Here is a 23321-nt window from a genome sequence, read left to right as displayed (position 1 = left end):
CGGGGCATTCTGGGTGTTGTAGTCCTGAGGCCAAGGGGGCGGGGGAGCTGTTGCTGCTGTCGCCGTCTCCCGCCTCCCCCGGCCTCTCCAGGCGCCGCCATACCGGTGTCCGGCCGCGGGGCCGGCGCAGGGCGGGGTGCGGGAGGCGCCAGCCTCGGGACGGGGACCTGGGCCCAACACCCTCGGGGGGGTCCCGCGGGGCCGTGCCGCCCCGGCCGGGGAGGGCGCCCGTGGTCTCGAGCGGGGCGAGCCGGGCCGAGGCAGAGGCCGGACTACAAGTCCCAGGGAGCGGCGGGGGCGGCCGTCGGAGCGGGGCTGCCCGGCCGCTTTCCCGCCGTCAGGTACGGGAACGGGGCTGCGAGGAGACCGGGGCTGAAGAGAGGGACCAGCGGGCGGGGCGGGGCTGTGCCCGGGCAGGCAGCGCCAGCAGCGGCGGGGGCTGGGGGCTGGAACCTGGAGTTACCGCCGAGCCCCTCCATGAGGGGCCGGGGGCGCAGGGCCGTCGCCCTCCACCGGTTGCCCTCGGCCGTGGGGCGGGCAGGACCGGGCCAGGCCCTCGGGCAGCGGTTGGGGCCCGTGTAGGGGCGGCCGGCCGAGCCCGCTCACCTGCCCCCCCCCCCGCCGCTGCCTCCGGCACGGCAGAACCAGCTCGGCAGTAGCCAGAGGCCGGGAGACATTCCCGGGTCGAGGAATTTCTCCGGAGCTCAGGGGCGCGCTGTAGAGAAGCGGGGAGGCGAGGGGCGAAGCCGGCTCAGCAGGTGCAGGCGCTCAGCCGGGCTTTGGGCGAGAGTGAGCCAGCGGTGGGCAAAACATTTGGGCAAAAACAGGTAAGGAGGCGATGCTGCCGTCTGCGGGGAGGGACGCTGGAGCGGAATTCTGTGATTCCCGCGTCTGACGGGAGCTTCCAGCCGCGTCCCGGTGAGCGCGCCGGGGGACACCGAGCCGCTTCGGGCGTCCGAGCCGCCGAGCTGGATGTGCAGGCTTGCAACTTCACGCTGCCTTCGCGTAAATAGTCAAAGCATCTCATCAGCGCCGGGCGTGAGCGAGGAAAGCGGGTGGTTCTGGGGCTGTATCTCCAGCAGCGAGCTGGACGTGCCTGAAATAGCGCTGTCTATATGGGCCGCCTGAGCTGACGGGGCTATTTTAAGTGTCGCTAAACCTTGTGGCTGGTGGCATCTTTTGGGAGACGGGACCGAGGCAGCCGCACGGTAGGGTTTGCTCTCCAGAGCAACTTTTTGGGGGTGTTAGGTTGCTCTGCTTGGGGTAGTGGTGTAATTCTGGGGGGGTGACAGAGCAAGGGCGCAAAAATCCGGGCCACTTTCTGCTGGGTTTCTCCCCCTCGCTGTGGGAATTGACTGCAGCAAGGCTAATCTGAGCGGCTTTCAGAAACGGCTCTAGGTTTCTTTCTGTGTGCGCAGAGGAATGAGGCAGCCTGGTGAACCCTCTGCGCAAAGAAGCGGATCCAAAGATACATATTTTTGTTCTGAGATTATCATCTGGCTGCTGTACTTGGAGATGGTCAGTAGTTTTCTATCCCAAATGAAATGTTTTCATGGTTAATTGAAGGGACTGAAAATAGAAAGTCTAAAGCAAACAAAACAAATAGCTAAAAAAATCTGATTGTAAAACCCACAATGACTTCTTTTTTTTTTTTTTTTTTTTTAAATCTATGCCACTTTGCTCAAGTCACCACAACAGTTTTGGAAGGCATGCTGGTGAGAAGTTATTGGGTGATTTTTCTGGTGATCTTGGGTGGCTATATGCTGTGCTGGTAGACTCGTTAAGTTAAGCTGGGGCGGTTAGGTTGTTTCAGGCACCACGTGCATCTTCAGACAACAGCACAGCCAGCAATTCGGGAGGTTGTCTGTAGGTGCTGTATTCAAAGAACAGAGGGCTGGCTTAAAATCTGGTTGTTCCCTTGTTTAGCAGTGAAACACCTCAGGTGAATTGCTACACTCCCTTTGCTGGATGTCAGTGCTGACAAAAAACAAGGGAGGTGTTGAAGGACATTCTCTGCTAACAGGCTTGTGAGCTTCCACTTGTGGTCAGGTGTCACGCCTGACTGCAGTGACAGAGCCAGTCTGCGGTCACCCCATGGCTCTTGTTGCGCCACATACTCTGGAAGTGTGTACCTGGGCTTATAGTGCTGTGCTCAGCCAGTGGAGGGCTTCAGGCATTTCTGTGGGACCACAGAGGGTTATTTTGAGCACTTTTTAATTTTAGCCTCCATGTGCTTAGTGGCACAGGAACAGCTCATTGCTGCACTCACGTAATTTCCAGCGTCATCAGCATCGAGTACTTCAACAGTAGGTGAAGTGTAACCTGATTTTTAGAAACGTTCTTATTCCTGGTGATTAATGACAGAACCTCCCAGGGTTTCAACTCAAATTTCTCTGCGTTCTCTGTGCTTGACGGTAACTCTGGACAGATTATGCCAGACCAGGGAAATGGGGAGTTGTGAAGATTGTGTGATTGCTGCTTGCATGAGTGCAAAATGAAATTAAAAGATCTATTCGTTTTTGGCGAGGTGAAGTGGGGAGCTCATACATGCATCTGGGAAAGCAAGCTTGAAAAGAAGCACATATGCCCTTCTGCAAAGGAGACCCCGCAAGCGTTTGTGTGATCAGGATGCTCAGCACGTCGCTTCTCCCAGCTGAGACTGGGGGAAGAGAGGCAGCCGTAGCTTCCTGATCTAAGGTGAGCGAGCGTATGCCAAGCTAACAGAGCATGTGCGAGTGCAGTTTCTTTGGTTTTGTTTCATCTAGAAAAATCTCTTCTCTCACTGCGTAAGAAACTTGTACTTGTTTTGGTGGAGCTTTTTGGTCTCCCTGTATGTATACAGACGTAGTTCCTGGGGGTGTTGGGGTGTGATTCCAGCTGGACATGCTGAATCAGTGAAAGGAGGTTCCTCAGACCTTCAGCCAGCTTCTGCTGTGGATGCAGATGATCTGCGGCGGCCGCTTTAAAAGAGGTGCAGCTCTGAGGAGGAGAGGGGTGGCTCAGCAGGATCCAGAAAAGGGACACATGCTTAGCTCAGCGTCTGCACAAATCCATGTAGGGGGCAAATCTCCTCTTACCCTGCTGGCTTTTGGCAGTAGCAATAGCTTCTGAGATTTAAACGATTCAAGCTTAATTCTTCTGTGGTATGAAAGCCCTCCCTCTGATCCATGACGAATGTTAGCGTCGCTAACTGTCCCTTTGGTTTGCAATGTAGGGTGGAAAAGCACCTGGTTCGGCTCAGCTGGGACCGCCTCCTGCAGCCAGTGCCCTCCCAGTTCTCTGCTACAATTTGCCCCGGTCTTGTCAATATTTCTGTGGTTTATAGTCTACATCCCTGTTGCTGGTGTCCTAAATGAGAAATCACAGAATGCATTTTGTGTAACTTAGTATTGTAAAGTTGGGGGGAATTGTTGGCAAATTGTTTCATATCGGTTTTGCTGTTCCCCTCTCTCCCTGGCTATGCCCTGTGTAATCCTTAAAGAAATTTAAGGCACGCTGCCTAATGTCAAGTGTATTAATGCCTCCTGTGAAGGAGTCCTCGTAGGAATGAGACTGGAAAGTGGTGTATTTATGTCTTCATTTATATCATATCAGTTATTATTAGAAATCCAAACTTGAAATGCTACTTAAGAGTGTGCATAGTTGTAGGGCAGAAAATAACTTTTTCTCAAAAAAATGCGTTTAACTCATGTTTGCAGATAGTGCAGAGAGGGAAACTGCAGGAGGAAAATTGACTTTGGGACAGAAGACTGCTCTAATGAAATGATTTCAAAAGAAGGCAGAAGAGGAGAGAAGCTGGAGCTGGATGCAGAAAGTATGGGGAGGAGTCGGGAGTCCTTGGGAGATGGGGCTGTGAAGGGAGGAGAGCGGAGTGGACCTGTGCGTGGCCAAAAAGGGGAGATCAAGTGCTTGGTGAAGGCAGGAAGACGTGACAGTTTCAGGGTAGGGTTGTGGCCAGTGGCAGAAGAGGAGATGGAGTCTGGCTGGGTGTTTTTATCACAGCATAGAGAAGAGCACTTAGCTTTGGAGAAATCCTGTCAGCTTGTTTAATTTGCCTTTTAACAGATGAACTTGTGAGGACCACTTCACACTTGTGATTGTTTGCTTTTCATAAAGCAAATGAGTGTTTCTGCGTGCCCTGGGTCTGAAGAGTGGCAGCAAGAGGCTGTGCTGGCAGGGTTTTGTGTTTGCTCCGAAGGGGTATCCCCGTCCCGAGCCAGCCTTGTCACCACTGCCCCAGCCTGCCTTCTGGGAAGGGCTGATCTCTGGAAACACCTTTCCCAGTAATTGCAGTTGTAGGAAACAACCTTGCAATGTGCTGCTACCTCATCGTTTCCTGTGGTGTAACCAGCCGGGCCTTCAGTTGCTGCCTCTCAGTGCCCAGATTAACGTCTTAGGACGAAGAAGAGTTTTCCCAGCCTTTCTGGTGAAAAAGGCAGGCAGCTTGGTACAGTGCCTGCCTGCCACACCAGCCTGCTGTGCCCCTCTACCCCAGGAGGAACCCAGTGGAGAACTTGGAAGTAAGATTCATCCACTTAATTTTCCAGGATCAGGCTCTGTTTAAAGGGCGTTGAAAATACTGACGCTGGTGATGAAGTCCAGCTAAGCTCCTTGAGGAGTCTGTCACAGAATCACTTAACCAAGAAGTGATTTTGAGGAAAATATTGGTTGGATTTTTCGGTGGTAACTCATGACTGAGGCAGGAAACAGATTTAGATATGTGGAGCATTCAAAATAGCCTGAAAGGTGACTTTAGTGGTCTCCATGGAAACTCATCTGTTCTGTAGCTTTGCAGAGGACTTATACAAGAGCTGTTGCCTAGCTTAAAAAAAAAAATTATAGTAATTTAAAAAACAGAAGCCAAACTTGCTAGATCTGAATTTGGAGTGGTCCCAGGCATACGGTGAAGCACGACCTGTAGCAGAGGGGGGCTGTTCCTGGGCCCTTTTGGAGCAGCTCTGCTGGAGGAAAGCTTGCTGTGGCTTCCTGGGCTGCTGACTGTGATTTAGGTTATGGTGGTCGCCACAGGAAGAAGTGGCTTCGCAGGAGGGACTCCTTGGTCTGTGCTTATCTGTTACAAGCAAGACTGCAGGATGCTCTCTGTTCAGACTTTGCCTGTGTCCTGTTGCTGTGATTCCAGGTACAGAGCATGCTCGGGCTGCGAGTCTCTATTTTGGGAACAATTTGAAAAATAAATAAGTTTAAAAAGAAATTACTCAGACTTTGCTGATATTTAAGGAGTTCTGGAATTAGGTGACTGGTTTCTGGATGCTACTGAACTGTGTGTCATATGGATGGGGGCAGCTGGAAGCCTGAGCTCTGCTCCATGCCAGGAGCCCCCTGTTGAGTGGTGTCTCTGACTCTCCGCAGGTGCAGATAAAATGGGAGCGGGCAGGTGGGCCAGGTGCTGCGGTGATCGGGCTGCTGATGGGCCATCCAGGTGCCTGGTTGTGAGCAATGGTTCTGCTGGGCTGAAGCAGCATGGCGCTGCTCCTTCTTGCTCCTCTCCAGCCGCTTCAGAAACTTTAACGAGGGGGAAGGTTCTCCTCATGACAACTCACTACTTTCCAAAAAGGAAAGGAACGAGGAAAATGTGTAGGAATTTTATTCCTCATTGTAAGGCATCTGCAAATTTATTTGCAGTCTGCAAATGGTGAAACTGGGTGTGGGGTGGGAGTGTGCTGACTGCATCTTCCAAGAAGCTAGAGCCAAGCAATAAAACCAGAGAATTTTCTTTGTGCTGTCGGAAACACTGACTTCTTTTCTAATGGGTGTTTTTCAGCTGGGGGAAAACTGTTAAAGAATTGGTCTGACCCACTTTTTCAGAAGCACCCAGGCAGAACTGTGCTCCAGATCCTTAGATCCAAAGGAGAATCTCTGCAAAAATCAGCTGTGGTGACTTCTCTAAGCGCTGGTCTAAGCCATCTGTCTGAAGCGTGAAGCATATCAGTTTCTTAACTGAGATAGGATGTTACAAAATTTTTACAGTTATGCCTGGATTTGCTGTGGGAGAAAAAAAGCCTTATTCTGCTCATTAGCAAAGAGCTTTCTCTCCAGACCAGGGGGTTTCTCTTCTCTTGTGTTTAATTAAGTTGAACCCTACTGCTCAAATCAGTGAGGCCAAATGCTAGTGTTGTAGCTTGCCCCTGTATCCGAGAGTCTATGGCTTTATATGGGAGTGGTTCTCTGGGGGGTTTTGTTGGGTGGATTTTTTTGGTTTGTTTTTTTTTTAAACATTTTCATCTGCTGTTTCTTACGACCGATCCAAAGAGCACACTCTCTTCCTTCTGGCTCTGTTCTTTTCACCTTCACAATTGGCTCTCACTGTGCTTTTTCATTCATGCAGACAAATTGTTCCGGCGTGTACATGATGTATACATGACCAGGGCACGGCCGGGCGCACAGCACACTGTTGCCTTGGCCAAAGGTGCTTGGCTTGGGCTGTCTGTACAGCCATCCTGAGGGGCTTTTTTTTGTATGTGAGGGCATCTGTGCTTGTTCTTCCAAACCTTGCTCAGGTTACTACGGTACCTGCCTTGTGTCTCCTTCCCAAGGGGAGAATAAAACCATCTCCAACTGGGAGGCAGGTGAGTGAGGATACAGCAATGTGACCTTTGTAGTTGGCCTTCAAGGAAGACAGGAATACCTGCAGGATGGATCGTGTTATTTTAGCATTCTCTCTCTGTTACAGAGCCAGGTGACATCGTGGTGGCCCAGGAAGCATGCAGCCGTGGAGCTGGGGGCCCTGAAGACTGTCTGGCCTGCAGGGAGGAATGCTACGGTGGGCAGTGCACTTGGAAGGTGGGCCGCGGAGAGTGAACCACGCGGCTGTGGCCGTCGGACACAAGGTCTATTCCTTTGGCGGATATTGTTCTGGAGAAGACTATGAGACGCTGCGACAGATTGACGTCCATGTTTTTAATGCAGGTAAATGTGTCCTTGTGGCGCATGAAGGAGCAGTTTGCTGGGCTTGGTTATTAGTTTTCTTGCCCACTGCTGTTTAATGTGTTACGCTCTGTAACATGCTGTCTGACTCTGATTTCCAAAAAAGTCATCAGTGTAGATGGGAGCCTCTTCCCTTGGCCAGCTCTGTGTTTTCAGCTTCAGGGGCAGGGCACAGAGGGGCTGAAGTTCAGCAGACTGCTAGGATAAGGCTTCTCTAGACTTAACCACGTAGCCAAGGGCTTGTTTTGTCCTTGTCTGAGAACACTAACTCAACTAGGTGCGAAGAGGCGATGTTTAGCTGCCTCAGGTCCCCCATCCAGTTTACAGCGTGACTGTGCTCAGCTGCCCATGGGGTGGAAGGGGCAGGGTGGGAGCCAGTGCACTCAGCTGAGTCTCCAGGTTTAGAGTCCTGAGCTGTTTCCTTGTGGGGGCAGCTGAAAACCACTGCCAGCACGATGGAGTCAGGAGGGGCATGTGGCTTGGATGGAGGCCTTCCCATTTTGGCAGCAGCTATCGTGCAAATTCACAACGTGGCTTAGCAAAGCAACTGGAGCTGGAGCCATTTGTGTAGGGTAGTCAGTGTCTGTCTGACAGCACAGTCGTGACTGTGCTGGGAGAGGCTGTATTTCTTGATCCAGTGCTCTTTGAACTGAAGAGGTTACTGAGCTGGTCCATTAAGTGCTTATCTGTAATTAGGCAAGTGAATGAAAAACTGCACAGATGCTTGGATGGGTCCAGCTGAAGAGAGATAAGAGTGGAGAACCAATAACCAGTTTTGCAGACTGGACAGCATGCTGAACGCTCTCCTAACATGCAGGTGGCATGTCGATAAACCTAGTTTGTCTGTAAGATAGAGTGAATTCACTCCTCTAAATCTGGCTGTGGAGAAGACTGACTTGTGCAGTGGCGGATGAAGGCATGGGTTACACAGGGCTGCAAGGGTGACCTGCTCACAGTGAAGAGGGGAGCGTAGCTCAGGGTCTTGTGAACAAAGACATTCATCTCTGTCCAGAGAGACTGAGCTCTCACACTCAAGACAGTTGAATGTTGTAGCTTATAAAACGTGCTGGTAGGGCCCTGCTCTTGTGGTGGAAGCATCATTACTGTGCCCAAAGGAATGCTGTTGCATTGTTGTCCCTTCTTACCACTCCCAAATATTAAAGGGTCATGATGCTGCAGCCACCGCATGAGAGGTGACACTGGCTTCCTAAGCCCTTGCTCAGTTAGCATTACCAGGTTCCAGTGCTAAGGTCAAGATACCAGATTTTGAATTATTTCTTTCAGTCTTCCAAAGAGGAAGACTGCGGTTTAGGTAGGAAACATCCCATCTAGCTTGACTTTACCATTGGCTGTGCTTCCTCAGTGCCCTTTCTGCCTCTGGGGTAGATGCTCACCTTTTAAGATGGTTGACCCTTTCCCTATGTTAATATTTCAGGGGAACTGTTTTCTGCTGTATTTTGTGTTATTTCCACGTGGAAAACAAAACTGGAGGCTGTGTGTGTGGTAGAGAGAGGGTGTCTGGGTGCTGTTGTGTAAATGGCCGTGTAACACTCGCTGTGACTCTTGCACTGTCATTAAACCCCGTCATACCTGTTGACTGCTCTGGCTACTGCTGAACACGATGTGCAGGCTGCCCGGAAGGAGAACCTGTAATCACAAGGATCTTCTATTAGTAACACAAGGTTAGGAGGGAGACCTCAGGTATGGATGAGGGTAAGGGAAACACAGCTGTCTCATCTAAAGCTTAAAAAATAAAACAAAACAAAAGCAAGCAAACTCTATTCCTACAAAGCTGCTGCGTTGCTTTACTTAACCTGCCCTACTGCAAGTCCAAATGATGCCTTCAGATGTGTTCCCTTGCATGTTGCTGCAGTGAATTATTCCTGTGCTGCCCATTCTTCCAGCTTTGAGTCTCTGAAAAACGTCATGAGCACTACTGAAGTAGTGTATGCATTCATTATCACCTCTGTACTTTGTCCTTTCCCTATTTTTTTTGTTTGTGTGTTTGTGTGCTGTACCTTCAGTCATGGTCTAGGATGAGCCGGAGTGGAAACCTCTTCAGTGTAATTGATGCAGAATGGAGCCAGAGTCCAGAGTCCTCTGGTCCTCCAATGCTTCCTCTAGTCTCGCCTATGATGGGGGCCTGTGGAAAACAGTGCTTCCATACTCCTTAATTAGCTACTGCTCAGGGTTGGACACAGCTTCGTCTTGCTTACTAGACTGCTTCTGCACCTCGCCATTGGTGATTAAAGCACTGTGCAGGGTTGTGACCCGTGAGCACGTGTAGTGGGCTTAGTGTTTGACATGGGCTCAAATTTGTGTTTTCAGTGTCTCTGCGCTGGACCAAGCTGCCTCCAGTGTGGACGAACAGCCGAGACCATGTGAGAGAGGTGCCCTACATGAGGTATGGGCACTCAGCAGTGCTCATAGACGACACAGTCTACATATGGGGTGGTCGCAACGACACTGAGGGAGCCTGCAACGTGCTCTATGCCTTTGATGTCAGTAAGTTCCAGCTTCTCACTCTTCCTTCTCACAACTGCTCTTGATGAGGTCTTCCCTTTGCTCCACCGCACTGCTCCCAAACTTGTTTTCCTGTGCCTCAGTCTCTCTAAAGAGTGACAGTCTGGAGGAAATGGTGCAAATGAGGAACTGGTGTCACTGGCTGTTTCAGCAGGTTTGGAAGGGGAGCAGGGTAGCCAGTGTGTCTGCACACTTGAGTCTCTGTAAAAGACTTTGAACAGAGATTACTGATCTTGTCTAGTAGCCAAACTAGTTTAAATTTTTCTGTCAGCTTTGTATGCTCTCTCTGATAGTAACTACAACTGAAGTGTTCTCTTTGTGTGATGTACAAGTCCTTAACTGTGGCTGAAGGTTGCAGCGAGAAGGGGCTAGAGCTCTTGAGGTTTGTGGTTCCTCTCCAGGGTGGTCCTTCTTTCTGAAAGCATGAAGGAGAGTGATGAATAAAACACAGAAGTAGTCAGGGACAGGATGGCAAAATAAGGGAAGGCATGAGTCAAGTTGGATAAACGTGAAAGCTAAACTCCTTGAGCCTTTCAGTTGGCTTCTCTGTAGAGAGAAGCTGGAGCAACTTGGGAAAACAGGCACCATCAGGAACTGGGTGGACAGGAGTGTCAGGAAAGGAAGGGATTACATCTGGATTCTGAAGGCAAGACCATCTAAATACCAACCAGTAACTGGCTTGCTGGACTTGCAAAGAAACTGTTTGCTCTGATGCTTGGTCATGGGTTCCCTTCTTCATAAGGAAATGTCTCGCAGCTTGGAGCTGCTCTCTAGGCACAGGGTTTCCTCCTTTCCCTGACACGTGCAGCTGGGAAGCCACCAGTAAACCTCTGCCTACACAGAGGTGGGAGCTGCCTTGTCTCCCTGCCAACTCCAGCACTTCAGCACTAAGTGAAAATTAACAGAAAGACTAGACTTCAGTCCTGGTCCAAACCCTCTGCAGCTGTCTGTACACACTGTGCCTGTCTCCTGCCAACCCTGGAAAGTGAGGCTGGCAGTCGCAGTCCTGTGTCTGTGGTTTAAGTTCCACTGTGGGAGTTGCATCAGGCTGGATAAAGTCCTGCCTGAGTGCAATTTTGTCCCCTGGGGTGCTGAGCAGATCATAAGTCGAGGTCTTTTCCATCTCTAATTCGACGTGCTGCACTTGGGTGAGCTCTTGCTGCTACCATGTGACTGGGCTTGGAAGCAGCCCCGTGAAGGAAAGGAACTCGATAGCCTCTGCAGCTTTCTCACTAGAGGCTACCCAGGGATTCTGTTGACCTCGCAAGACCCTGTGTGTGGTTCCAGCTGGAGGCTAGGTGGATAGCTGTGGCTGCAGGCCATGTTCAAAGAAGTTATTCTCGTGATGAATGTTGCTTTGGCTCCAATGTTACCGCTTCCTGAAATAAACACTGCTCTTGGCAGCTCTCAGCAGTTAGGGAGGACGGGGGGAATGTCTCCCGCTGCCTCGAGGCTTATCTGTGCCTCTCTGGGCTCTTGGGACAGGTGCCTGTTTGTGCTTGGCAGCGAATCGCTGGCTTGGCTCCATGTTGCCCTGGCAGGGAGAACAGCTCTGGCTGCATTTAAAGTCCTTCTATAAATCAAGCCAACCCCCAGAGTGTGCAGGCTAAGGGGCTGAATCTGGCTGGTGCAGGCTTACGGGGAGCCGTGCGAAGGGAACCGTGAAGGGTGGAGAGTGAGGAAGGCTCCCCTTGAAGAGGAGATGAGAATGTAAGAAGAGGAGCAGATAAGATAGGGAGAGCTGTGCTGCAGAGGTGGGGATGTGTGCAGTAGCTCTGTTGACATGATGAGCTTCTGCTGAAGTGACTTCTGCCTGGATTTGAGAGCTGTTTCTCCTCAGTCTGTTAGTCAGCATCTCCACGCTGTGAGGTCAGCCGAGCTTAGCATTATTGCTTCATTGTAATTGAAACTGTAAATGCAGAGTTGATAAGTGACTCACAAGTAGGCTTTGCAGGAGATTCAATAAAAATAACATTGCTTAAGCAGTGCTGTACTACTCACACTTAAAACGTGAGCTGTTTGTCAGCTCAGGCAGAGTCAGCAGCTGTGCCCAGCAGCTGAGAACTCTGTCAGCGTGCCGCTCTGTGGAGGCTCAGGCAGGCAGCCTTGCCTGAAGAAACTTGCAGCCTCTCTAGTGAAGCAGGTGCTGTGTGTGAAAGAGAAAAGGATTTCTGTTTTAGAAATGAAGAACAGTAGTAAAGAGCTGTCCCATCCCAACATGTACTGTATTTTCTTAGCGTTGCCTCCCATTCTGTTTCAGACACGCACAAGTGGTTCACGCCAAAGGTGTCTGGAATGGTCCCAGGCGCGAGAGATGGGCACTCAGCTTGTGTCCTGGCAAAGAGCATGTTTATCTTTGGAGGCTATGAACAGCTGGTGAGTATTCTCTGTAACTGTTATTTGGCAGTCCCTTGGGAAAGAGGGTGTTCCTACTCAAGACACTGGTAGAGGCATATTTGTATCCATGGTGGCTTTCATTTTATAACTTAGCAAAGTTATGGCATTAGTTACTCGGATTATGCTCATTGTTTTGCAGAGAAGATGGTCAGAAAAGTAGGCCTAAAATATTGTGAATTTTCTTTTTCTTCCCTAAAACATATAGATATGTAAAGGTAGAAATATGAATATTTTTGTTTATATATTTTATTCTGGCTCATTTCTTAGCCAGATTAGATAAATACATAACATTTTTGATAAATATATATTGATCTGCACTTAATTTAATTTGGCTGAGAAATGAGGCAGAAAAATCTCTTTCCAATGTCTGCAGTATTGCTGTGAGGTTTTGTCCTAATCTGGTGCACGTTCCCTGTGTTCTGTACCTGCTGTCACAACTTGATGATCCTCCAGCAAACACTTGCTTGCCCTCCCATTAAGAATACCTTGAGCCCAAGGTCATCCTGCTCTAGCTGTCAGTGTGCCTAATGCTCCTTTGAGCAAATCCTTACGCTGCGATCTTAAGAAGTGGGTAAATATCATTTCAGCCTATAACCAGGCTCCAGAAAAGCTGCGCAAGGTCACATCTGTTTATCGGGAAGAAAACTGGGGCTGTGTTGCGGCAGTCCCTGGATTATTCCCCCTCTTCTGAGGACAATAGCCTGCCAAATCCATGGTCTTGATTACAGCAGCAGGAGCAGTTCGAATGTGGCTTGTTTTTAACCAAGACCAAACAAGCCTGTAGCTGTCTGGCTGCTGTCTCCTCTGCCTGGAGGAGCAGGAATCTGTGCTGTTTGTGTGAGTGCAGGCTCTTCCAGGCTACTAGCTGAAGATGAGTTTTTGTGGGATCCTCAGAACCCCGAATGTATTTGCTCCTGGATGTTTAGCTTCCTAGAAGTAATCTTAGCTTCTACCTCTCATCAGGGGGCCTTAGCAGAGCCAGTCTGACTGTCCCATTACTGCCCCTTTCTTCTGTTGCTGCATGGAGTGGAGGCAGGGTTCTGCTGTGAATGTACATCTTGTGTGCAGGACAGCCTTAGGGGGAGAGACTGAGACCAAATAAATGGGAAAGCTGCAGGGAGAGGCAGGACACCTTTGAGGAGAAATGGGCTTTGCCTCCCTCTTGTTAAGTGATAAGTGTGCTGCCTACCCTGACATTTTGGAGCAAGCGCCATGTCTCTTAGGAAGTACATCCAAAGGCATGCTCCAGGTCTGTAGGACAGTGTCCTTCCTGGAGCTGGATGTGACCAGACTTCAGTCCCTTTGTGACCAGGCTGCCCTGCTGTCTTCCAGGCTGACTGCTTTTCAAACGATATCCACAAATTGGACACCACAAACATGATGTGGACCTTAATCTCTGCCAAGGTCAGTGTCTGCTTTTCACTCTGGTTTGTAGAGGAAGCTTTGTATCTGCTGCTCTCTGGGGTAGCTGAAACACTTGTATCTCAGCTTCTGTCTGATGTGGCTGGGATCTGCAGGAGGGGAAGCTCTCCAGGAGAAGGCAGCCACCCAAACTTCCCAGTCAAGTTGTGTCATCTCTGGGCAATCTGCATTCTTTCTCTTGTTCTGTTTTACTGTCCCTGCAGGGTACGCCAGCTCGCTGGAGAGACTTCCATTCAGCCACCATCATTGGAACAAAGATGTACGTATTTGGTGGCAGAGCTGATCGTTTTGGGCCATTTCACTCCAACAATGAGATCTACTGTAACCGCATTAAAGTATTTGATACTGAAACAAACTCCTGGCTGGACTCCCCTCCAACTCCAGTGCTCCCTGAAGGCCGGAGGAGCCATTCAGCATGTGAGTGTGGGTCTGCTGAGAGAGGATGACAGTGGAAGGAAATTTCTGCCTGCTTCAGAAGGGGTGTCTGGACGGCTGGGTGGAGATGTGGGTTAGCAAGGGGTGCACAGAGCCTGGCTTCTTGTGGAAAGCTGCTGCCCGCTGAAAAGCCTTGCGCGTAGCCCTACACGTGAGGGTCTTGCAAGCAAAGATGGATAACCAGCGCCACTTTGCTTTGTATTTGATGTTGGGACAGGGACCTGCTGGGCTCTGCCTTGGGTGGCACACTGATGTCTATGTTTATTCCCCACAGTCAGCTACAATGGGGAGCTATACGTATTTGGTGGCTACAACGCACGCCTGAACAGACACTTCCACGATCTCTGGAAATTCAATCCAGGTATTTATGCTTTTAACTTGTTGCAGTGACAGTGCTCAAGGCCCTCAAGCGCCTGAGTGCTCAGATGAGCGTACTCTCCAAGGGCTAGGAGCCTGCCTGGGGGGAAATGCCTCTCCTGACAGCATTGACAGGAACTTGCTACCATGCTTGGGACCCCTGTTCCTCCTCAGACTATCTCCAAATCTCAGTTAGAAAGTGGAAAAGGAAGTACTTGCTGAAAGACACACCTAATCAAAGGCTGGCTGGCAAAACTTTGTTTTGTTCTTAAATACACAGAAGTGTTGGCAGAAAAGAAGATATGGGGAAGCAATGGGATTAGGAGACAGAGAGACTAGCTGGGGAAGCCACTCAACTTGAGCTGCAGGATCACCATACCACACTCTCTGTGGCTCAAACTATGCAGCAGAAGGGATGGTTCTTCAGCTGATACTCTGAATATCAGTCAGCTGTGAGCTGTTTTGGGGTCCTCAGTCACTTTTTGCAGTCCATTAGACTGATTTTGTTTGCTAATTGCTTTGCATAGTAAAGTTACCTGAGAGCAGCCAACTTGCTGCTCCCCAAGCTGATCTAGAGCTAGTGTGAGAGCTCCTGAAGGCTTCAGTGCTGTGCGTTAGTGAGGAATCGCCCCTCAGTATCCTTGCCACGGAGAGCAGCAAGGACAAAGGCTGCTGTCTTCTCCGCCTGGTTCGGTTCCCTGTGTTCCCACGACCAGGCTGTCCGAGTGGTCTCCGCTCTGCGAGGATGCTCTGCATTCACAGTGGTTGCCAGCAGATGGAGCTGGTTCCTGGGTCTCCCTCCGGATAAGGACTGCAGCAGGGTGCTGGGAAAGGGAGGCTGCCTGCCTGCTTCTGGAGCTCTGCCCCGCATGGCTCCCTGTGGTGTCCAACCTGCTGCCGTGGAAGCCCCGTGGGTCCTGGTGCTCAGGCTTTGCAAGCGAAAGGCTTTGACCTGCCACTCCATCTCTGGGAAGAGCTCTAGGGCTGTGCCTGGCATCTCAGTGACACTTCAGTAACAACCTTATAGAAGCCGTCAACATCCTAGAATGGAGGGATGCCATCCAGAGGGACCTTGACAGGCTGGAGAGATGGGCCCATGCCAACCTCATGAAGTTCAACCAGGCCAAGTGCAAGGTCCTGCACCTGGGTCGTGGCAATCCCAGGCACAAATACAGGCTGGGCGGAGAATGGATTGAGAGCAGCCCTGAGGAGAAGGACTTGGGAGTGCTGGTGGACAAGAAGCTCAACATGAGCAGGCAATGTGCCCTTGCGGCCCAGAAGGCCAACCGCATCCTGGGCTGCATCAAGAGAAGCGTGGCCAGCAGGTCGAGGGAGGTGATTCTGCCCCTCTACTCTGCCCTGGTGAGACCCCACCTGGAGTACTGCGTCCAGTTCTGGAGCCCCCAACGCAAGAAGGACGTGGACCAGTTGGAGAAGGTCTAGAGAAGGGCCACGAAGATGATAAAAGGGCTGGAGCACCTCTCCTATGAGGACAGGCTGAGAGAGTTGGGGCTGTTCAGCCTGCAGAAGAGGAGGCTCCGGGGAGACCTGATAGCAGTCTTCCAGTACCTCAAGGGGGCCTACAGGAAAGATGGGGAGAGGCTGTTTAGTAGGGCCTGTTGTGATAGGACGAGAGGTAATGGTTTTAAAATAGAGGGGGGTAGATTTAGATTGGAAATTAGGAAAAATTTTTTTACAATGCGAGTTGTAGAACACTGGAACAGGTTGCCCAGAGAGGTGGTGGAAGCCCCATCCCTGGAAACATTCAAGGCCAGGCTGGATGAGGCTTTGAGCAACCTGATCTAGTTGGGGATGTCCCTGCTTCTGGCATTGGGGTTGGACTAGATGGCCTTTAAAAGGTCCCTTCCAACCCTAACCATTCTATGATCCTATAAATGCGTCATTTTGCTGCTAGCGAGAAGAGGAGGTTGACAGGGAGGGTGGACCTTGGCTAGCTGTTGCCTGTGGGGCAGTGAGCCTCTGGTTTTGCTGTGATCTGTTTCCATCTGTAACCTGCTTATACCCGGCTCTTGGCTAGGCTCTTGTGACAAGCTGGTGCACTCTTTTTCACCCCTTAGTTTCTCTTTCTTGGAGGAAGATCGAGCCCAAGGGGAAGGGCCCATGTCCTCGACGCCGGCAATGCTGCTGCAGAGTGGGGGACAAAATCATTCTCTTTGGAGGCACCAGGTGAGTTGTGTGGGGTGGCTCGGCGAGAGGGTTTGCCATTGCCTTCAGCGCAGTGTCCCTCCGTGCTCTGCCCCATGCACTTAAAGGCATATGGCGACTGTCCATCTACCCTACAAGTGTAAGAAGTCATGTAGGTCAGGGCTCCTCTGGAAAAGGGCGAGGGGGAGGCTGAAGATGTTGTGTAAGCTTGTAAAGCACCTGGTGACAAGCCTTCTTGTACAAGTAGAGGCAGAAGTATGTAACGTGGTGTTCAGGAGGGGTTGTGCAGTGATAAAGCTTTCTGTGAAGGAGGTGGTAGGGAGGAGATCCTGCCATCAGAAGGACAAGTATCCTTGTCTGCTGTGCTGTAGCAGACCTCAGACTGAGCTATCCTCCCCTACATGCTGCCCTGCTTCTCCCACCAGAGTTTTTCTTTAATTGGCAAGTGTAGTGTCTGCCCAGCTGCAGTGGTATGTTGGTGCAACTGGGAGCTGTTTGAGGAGCTCATACATACAACAAGGCAATCTTCCCTTGTGTGCCAGTGTTCCTTAGCAAAGTTTCCATTCACAAAAGGGACCAAGTGTTAAGGATTCAGCTGTCAAACACTGGAAGTGATAGTGTCAGAGTGCAGGGCAGCTGGATGTGGTCAAGAGCCTTAACAGCTGCTAAAAGAAAGGAAGTGGCCCATCACCACAACATGCTCTGTGCTGTCTGGAATGACAAATTGCAGCTCTTGACCACAGGTCTATTTGCCAGCATCTACCTTGCAGATATCTAAGATGCCTTCAACCCTCCAGATGGTTTGGAAAGCTTTGGGGCTTTCTCTGGGACCCTGGTAATGGCTTTTGGGGGATACTTCTGAAGATAGGTTAGGGAAGAGGACAAGGCAAGGCAGGTTCCACTGATAGGCTGACCATACCAGCGTGTGATGGAGTGAAGGGCCTTCAGGCCCCAGGAGTGCTGGGGGTGTGTGCTCAGTTATAGGGTGTCCCTGCAGGTGTGGAGGAGTTCTTAATGCAGGTGAGGTGTGCAGAGGTGCTGAGTTTATCCAGTCTCCTCAACAGATACTGGGTGCTGCTCTATATGGTAGAGGGCTTGGTAGGGCTTGATGGCAGGTTTGGATGCTCTCAGACGCTGCGGCGTGGATTTGTGTTACTTTAGCAGCTGAACTCTGATGTTAAACCTGGGCACTCCTAGGAAGTGCTAGCAAACCACAACAAATTTGACACCAGCTTTTTGGATTTTGGTCCACCTCTGCAAGGCAATGCAGCAGTGCCTTGTCTTCTCTACCAAATGACTTCAGTATTCAACTTGTTCCTTAATCCAGGCTCAACCCCAATGCAGGCCGGTTCATCAGCACTAGTTTGGGATAGGAAGAGCTGCAGGCAGCCAGGAATGTGGCCTGCTTGGGCTGGAGGGAGCGTCTTGCAGGCTGGGGAAGGGGGAGACGGGGTTGGGGACTGTGCTTGCTTCCTGTAACAGTTATCAGGTGTATTCTAGAGCTGCCTGGCGAGATAAGAAGTTTTCCAGGAAGTCTTTGTAATGGAGAACTCCCTGCGGTCTGCCTCCTGACCTGCACTCCCCTGCCCGGGAAGGGGGAGGGGGAGTGCACAGCACGGGGGGGGGGGACCCGGCGGGGCTCCTTGGAGGATGAGCTGGCAGGCTCCGCTCGCTAGGCAGCAGAGCTGCGGGACGGGCAGGCAAAACCCCTTTGTGTCCTGCCTTCCCTCGCGGGATGCACGTACTCTGTAGGCTCTTCAAGAGGCGCTTCTGCAGGGTGCCTGCTCCTGTGGCAGCCAAATGCTTCGTTTCTTTTATCCTGCCCAAAGCCTGGTCTTTTTGCCCCAGCTGTGGTCTCTCACTGCGGCCAGGAGCAATCCGGTCACTTGTGTCCTATTTAAGTGACCGGGAGGTCCTGTAGCGCTAAGCTCAGTGTTCCTGTTAGATGTGTCACAGTTGTGGCCCTGGTCTGGTTTCCTTCCAAACCTGCCAGCACCTCAGTGTGCAGAGACCATCCACAAGGGAGAAGGAGAGCGAGGGGGGATGCTCTGAAACAGAGTTTAGCTGAAGAGATGCTGGTCCAGGTTTGGCTTGAGGCTGTGTTTTCCTGACAAGGGTTAAAAATGCCTGGCTCTGGTGAGGGAGCAGGGAGTCTTGCTGGGTGCTTGGTGCAGGACTCAAGAGCACTCACCAACACGCCGTGTTGCTGTGCAGCTGGAACAAGCAGTTTTGCTGGGCTCTGGCTGGCAAAGGGGTGTCCTGCACTCTGCTGTGTGGGAGCTGGGGCTCTCCTGGTCTTGAACTCCAGGCTTTCCCTAGCTGCTCGCAGTTTGGTGATTAAAACCACAGACGTGGTGCCTGCTGGCTTTCCTTTGAAAGATAAGGGATGGTCTAGGGTTTCCTGTGACGTGGATGTGAGATTAGATTGTGGTGTGGTGAGTGCACGAGGGTGGAATTAAAGGGGCTCTTGCCTGTATCCGGGCAGATGGGACCCATCAGCAGCAGGTCTCTGCCAGCAGTGAGCTGTGCCCCGCAGTTTGTGCTGGGGTTATGGGAACCTGGCAGGGGCAGGCACTGTTTCATGTCCTGTGAGATGTGAGGCTTAGTGGGCCCTAGGTGGGGAAGAAAGTGACACTGAGGTGAGAAATCACTGCATAAGCTCCCAGCTAAGCAGTGAGGACACATTAAATTGCCTTGTCACAAACCAAAGCAGGACTTAAAACACCTTTCTTTTCTTTCAAATTCTCCAAACAACCATCATCCGTGGGAGTGCTTTCCTCTGGTCCAAGCACTACTGTTCCAGCACAGGCTGGTCTCTCTCTGCTAGGGGATGCAGTGACCTGTCTGTCGTATGCTTTGGCTGTTCCAGCAAGACTGCAGAGACAGGAAACCATAGGTGAGGTTGTCCCCTAGAAATCCTGGAGTCATAGCTCCTCACTAGCATTCCAGGACCACCATCAGATGGGAGTATCAGCAAACTGGGATTGGTTTAAAATGACTGCTGCACTGATCAGTGCCTGACATGTGCTCAGTTACAGTCTTCTGGAATGCTGTCCCCATTTTGGCACAATCAGGGAGCTGTGGCTGGAGCCCACGGTGATTCCTGAGTCAGGCTGTGAAATGTCTGTGCTTGCTCTGCCATGCTGATGTTTCCTAGCTGCTTTCTCTACACTTCTCTTACAACATCTGAATGTCCATGCTCAAGTAATTGCAGTAGATCTTGACCACATGAAAACTGGAACAAGGAACAGCGTGTGGTTGGGCAGAATCTGTTTCAAATCTTGTGCTGTTATGCTTGGCGCACAGCTTCAGCTCATGCCGTAGAACCCAAAAGCAGTCCAGCTGCTGGCCTAGTCAGAGGAACGCAAGGTAATAAAAAAGGATGTTCTCCAGGCTGCAGGTCACTAACCTGTGGATTTTGCTGGAGAGTTTGTGCTGATGCAGCAGGGACATATGGCTTTGTGGACAAAGAGGGAGAGAGCTGCCACTAAGCCAGGTGAAGACGTCAGTGACTGCTTCAGGTGTTTATTCCTGCTGCTGCCTTCGCTCCTCTGTAGAAAAAGTTGAACTTCTGCAAAGCACCCTCCATATCATCCTCAGAGAAAACAGCTTGGCTTATCACACTCTGGCCTACTGCAGTGCTGCAGCACTGTGGTACAGTGCATGCTGCCTCTGTCCCCAGCAGCGTCAGTGCTCCTGAGAGCTTGCAGACAGGAGAACCTAGCTCACAGGTTTCCATGTCGTGACTCATGAGTAACATACGGCGTGTGGCAGTCTGCGGATGTTTCATGCAGGCCTGGGAAGCTAGGGCTGAGGTGGGCAGGGAGAGCTCTGCAGTGTTGCCTGCAGTATATTGCTGCTTTCGTTGCTTCTCCAGGTTGCAGGAAATTTGGATGGTCACTAGCTACGTGCTGAGGCTGCCACCATCTCTGGAGATAGGTCAGGGCTCCCATGATCTAGATGACCTGTGAAGGTCCCTTCCAACCCTAACCATTCTATGATTCTATGATCTGTGGCCCTGCGGCATAGCTAGAGCGCCTTGCAAAAAGTCCTCTTGGGTCTCCAGCTTATCTCACCTACCTCACTGGGGACACCAGCACAGCTTTTTAGACTTCCTAGACCAGATGCCTGTCCTGTCCTGTGTGATGTTCTCACAAATCCTTGTACTTTCCATTACATGCCTCCTCTTGGCTGTAAGGTGAAGCTGGAAAAAAAAACAAACAAACAAACAAAAAAAACCAAAAAACCACTACCACCAAAAAAACAAACCACCTCAGTGTGGGCTGTGCCATGCTGCCCCATGTGGTCTTTGGAGCCAGGCAGGGATGGGCTGACCCCTGCCTGCCTAGGCAGTTTGGTCTGAATGCGTTTCCTAACGCATTACCTACACACAGCCTTCTGTGACGTGGCATTGCTGAGAGGCTGGTTAGTCTCTGACAGGGCGCTGGGTTCTCCAGGTGATGCCAGCCTGTCTGGCCCTGCCTGCTGTGAGGCAGCTCATGGGGCCTGTTTATCACACAAAGAGGAGGACAGATGCTTGTGCAAGCATGCCTGCCTTCGGGAGCTGCTGTAACGTCCCCTCTCCAGCCTGCTTAGAGTCATCCTCAGCCTCAGCCCGGGGCTCAGCTTTACCTCCCTGGAGCTCTTTGGAGGGTCGGATCCACTGAAATTGCTGAGCAAATAGAGCCCTGAAACAAGCCTCAGCTCTGGAGGCAGCTGTTTGCCAGCATCCTCCTCGTGCCCTGAGGGTGGGTGCTGCACTTCTGGGGGAGGCCCCAGAGTTGCTCAGTTGCTGGAGAGCCGTTTGGGAGGTACCTTGGGAAGGAGGAGTGTGAAGCCAGCCAGAGGCTGGTCAATGTACAAGAAGGGAAAAGGGATGTTCCCTGCAGAGTGGGACCTGTGCTTGGAGCTGCAGCAAATAACAGAGGCGGGTGAGGTGAGGAGGAGCCTGGCAGCTCATTGTGGTGGTGTGTGAGGAGGAGGCAGCTCCCTCATTCCCTGCTGCGGCTTGCAGAAGAGATGGTGTGTGTTTCTGCCCAACTGCTGGGGCCGGGCCAGCCAGCCAGCCCTGGCTCTGTGCAGCTCTGTGTACTCTGCAAGGAGCTGGGAGAGTGATGGCTTTGGGTGCTGCTGGGGGAAGCAGAGGGACAGGAGGGATCAGAGGGCCCCTGCATGGGGCAAGCAGGCCAGGAACAGTCCTGGACTTGCTCAGCCCTTGGGAAGGGACCATAGCTGGTGTACAAGCATTTTGGTACTGACTGACAAACTTTGCTTGGCTTCTGCAGCCCGTCTCCAGAGGAGGGAATGGGTGATGAATTCGACCTGATGGATCACTCGGATCTCTACATCCTTGACTTCAGTACGTGAGCACTCCCTTCCCAGCTTGCACCTCTTACGACAGCGTGCCCTGTGAGCAGGCCCTGCTGTGAAGCACCGTACTGTGTCCTGCGTGGCTCCAGGTGCCCGCCTCTTGGAGCCAGGCAGCTGTCTCTGGCTGGTATACACAGCTTCGGGCAGACCAGCCAGAGCTGCAGCTCTGCTTGCACACCTGAGCTGGGCGCGTGGCACTTCATGCGCTCCTTCACACAGGCTTCTTGTGGGAGCACAGAAAACCGCTCGGAGAGATGGGTGGGGTGCTCTGCCCTGTTCCCTGTGACACCGATTGCATGATGCCTAGACCCCCCCCCCCCCATCCTGTCCAGACAAGAACTGCTGTGGCTAATTGCCCTCTTTCCGCAGGCCCCAGTCTAAAGACGCTGTGTAAGCTAGCAGTGATTCAGTACAGCCTGGACCAGTCCTGCCTTCCCCACGACATCAGGTACTGCGTGCCTTGCTGGGAGGTCACCCCATGGGTGCTCCCTGGCCTTGGGGTGCTCCAGCCCTGGCTGAGGGCTGCCTGGGGCCCTCCCCAGCACTGTGCAGCTTCAGGGCAGGTTGGGCTGGAGACCACAGCTGAGGCTGACGTGCAGCGAAGCTGCTGCAGCCCTGGGCACTGTGTTTGTGCTTCCTCTCAGTGTATCCCATTGGTGTGTTGCAGATGGGAGCTCTCGGCCATGACAACAAACAGCACCATCAGCCGTCCCATCGTCTCCTCCCAGGGCTGATGCTGGCTCGTCCCTCTACAACCCTGCCCTCGCCCCTCCACACACCGACCTCTTGATTCACTGCCTGCATGAATTTTTAGCCCTTTCAAGCAAGGAACATGTGAGCTCAGTTTATCTTGCCCTAGCCAGGCCTCCCTCTGCCCTTGTCACGCTTCAGGCAGCACGACTGTATGGGCAGAGCAGGCCACCGGGGAAGAAATCGTCTCGCCCCAGCAGCACAACTGTGAACTCCCCTCCTTGCTGATGACTCCAGCATCTCCTGCCTTCCTTCCCCTTGCCTGAGGAGCTGCAGCCGTGCTGATCTGGTCCCTGGCCACTTTCCAGGGGCCTGAATTGACTCCTACCACCAGCCGTGACCCTGGGGTTGGCCTCAGGCTATGAACTGTTCCTGCGCTGCTGAGAGAGAGAGCAAGGACCTTCACACCTGCAACGGGCCAGCGCTGACCAGCTTCCTGGCACTGGATGGCAGGCCCCAGCCCTGATTTGAGCCTGATGTGGGGGCCTGGGCCCAGCTGGACCCCCTGCCCAGCTCCCATTGTAAAACAGCAATTGGGGGGAGTTTTATAAATGTTGAGGCAGACGTGGTTTCTGCTGCTCTGTGCGTCCAGGCGAAGTGTGGGGAGAGAAGTTGTGGGAGGGGAGAGACTGAACCAAGTCCTTTCTGCTGCAGCTGTGGGCCACCAGTGGTTTGTGCCAGCTGTGGCTGCTGTGAGCTGTGGCCCTGGCTGGGGTGGGAGAAGGGGAGCTGGGCTCTTCACAGCAGCACTGCCCTGGTCTGCTTGCCTTCTGCCTGGGGCTGTGCTGCCCTGCGAGAGGGCAGGGAGGAAGATGGTGCATGGCTCCTGGGCTATGCTGCCTCAGGAAGGTGGGTGCAAGGGCACCCCAGAGGGATGGGTGAGGCAGCCTTCCCAGGCAGCACAGAGGGCTGTGCCTGAACCCCTTCCCGTGGAGGTGAGGTATCTGATGTGAAGA

General features: G+C 52.0%; 1 protein-coding gene across 3 annotated transcripts; it reads left to right on the top strand.

Annotated features, from left to right (window-relative positions):
- The first annotated feature begins 108 nt into the window (after nt 1–108).
- KLHDC3 (kelch domain containing 3) lies at nt 109–22929 on the top strand. Of its 3 annotated transcripts, none has more exons than XM_086744290.1 (11): nt 109–341; nt 6692–6927; nt 9274–9450; nt 11729–11844; nt 13198–13269; nt 13491–13704; nt 13997–14083; nt 16158–16266; nt 21531–21604; nt 21985–22063; nt 22283–22929. In XM_086744290.1, the coding sequence occupies exons 2-11, from the start codon at nt 6774–6776 to the stop codon at nt 22347–22349; spliced, it is 1149 nt and encodes a 382-aa protein (XP_086600416.1). In that variant the 5' UTR covers nt 109–341; nt 6692–6773; the 3' UTR covers nt 22350–22929. The 3 variants fall into 3 exon arrangements, with proteins under 3 accessions (XP_086600416.1, XP_086600417.1, XP_086600418.1); XM_086744291.1 differs by lacking the exon at nt 109–341 and adding an exon at nt 516–827; XM_086744292.1 differs by lacking the exon at nt 109–341 and adding an exon at nt 1403–1518.
- Nucleotides 22930–23321: the final 392 nt, after the last annotated feature.

The sequence above is a fragment of the Chlamydotis macqueenii genome, chromosome 3 (genome assembly GCF_036417535.1).
Source record: "Chlamydotis macqueenii isolate bChlMac1 chromosome 3, bChlMac1.mat, whole genome shotgun sequence".
Taxonomy (NCBI): Eukaryota; Metazoa; Chordata; class Aves; order Otidiformes; family Otididae; genus Chlamydotis; species Chlamydotis macqueenii.
Note: the sequence above shows the minus strand (reverse complement) of the source record. Positions and strands in the feature narration are given on the sequence as shown.

Excerpts from the sequence above, each read along its gene's own strand:
- KLHDC3 (XM_086744290.1), top strand. The coding sequence starts at position 6,774 with ATGCTACGGTGGGCAGTGCACTTGGAAGGTGGGCCGCGGAGAGTGAAC. Across the intron at positions 6,928-9,273 it reads CGTCCATGTTTTTAATGCAG|TGTCTCTGCGCTGGACCAAG; the intron begins GTAAATGTGTCC and ends TTGTGTTTTCAG. Across the intron at positions 22,064-22,282 it reads TGCCTTCCCCACGACATCAG|ATGGGAGCTCTCGGCCATGA; the intron begins GTACTGCGTGCC and ends GGTGTGTTGCAG.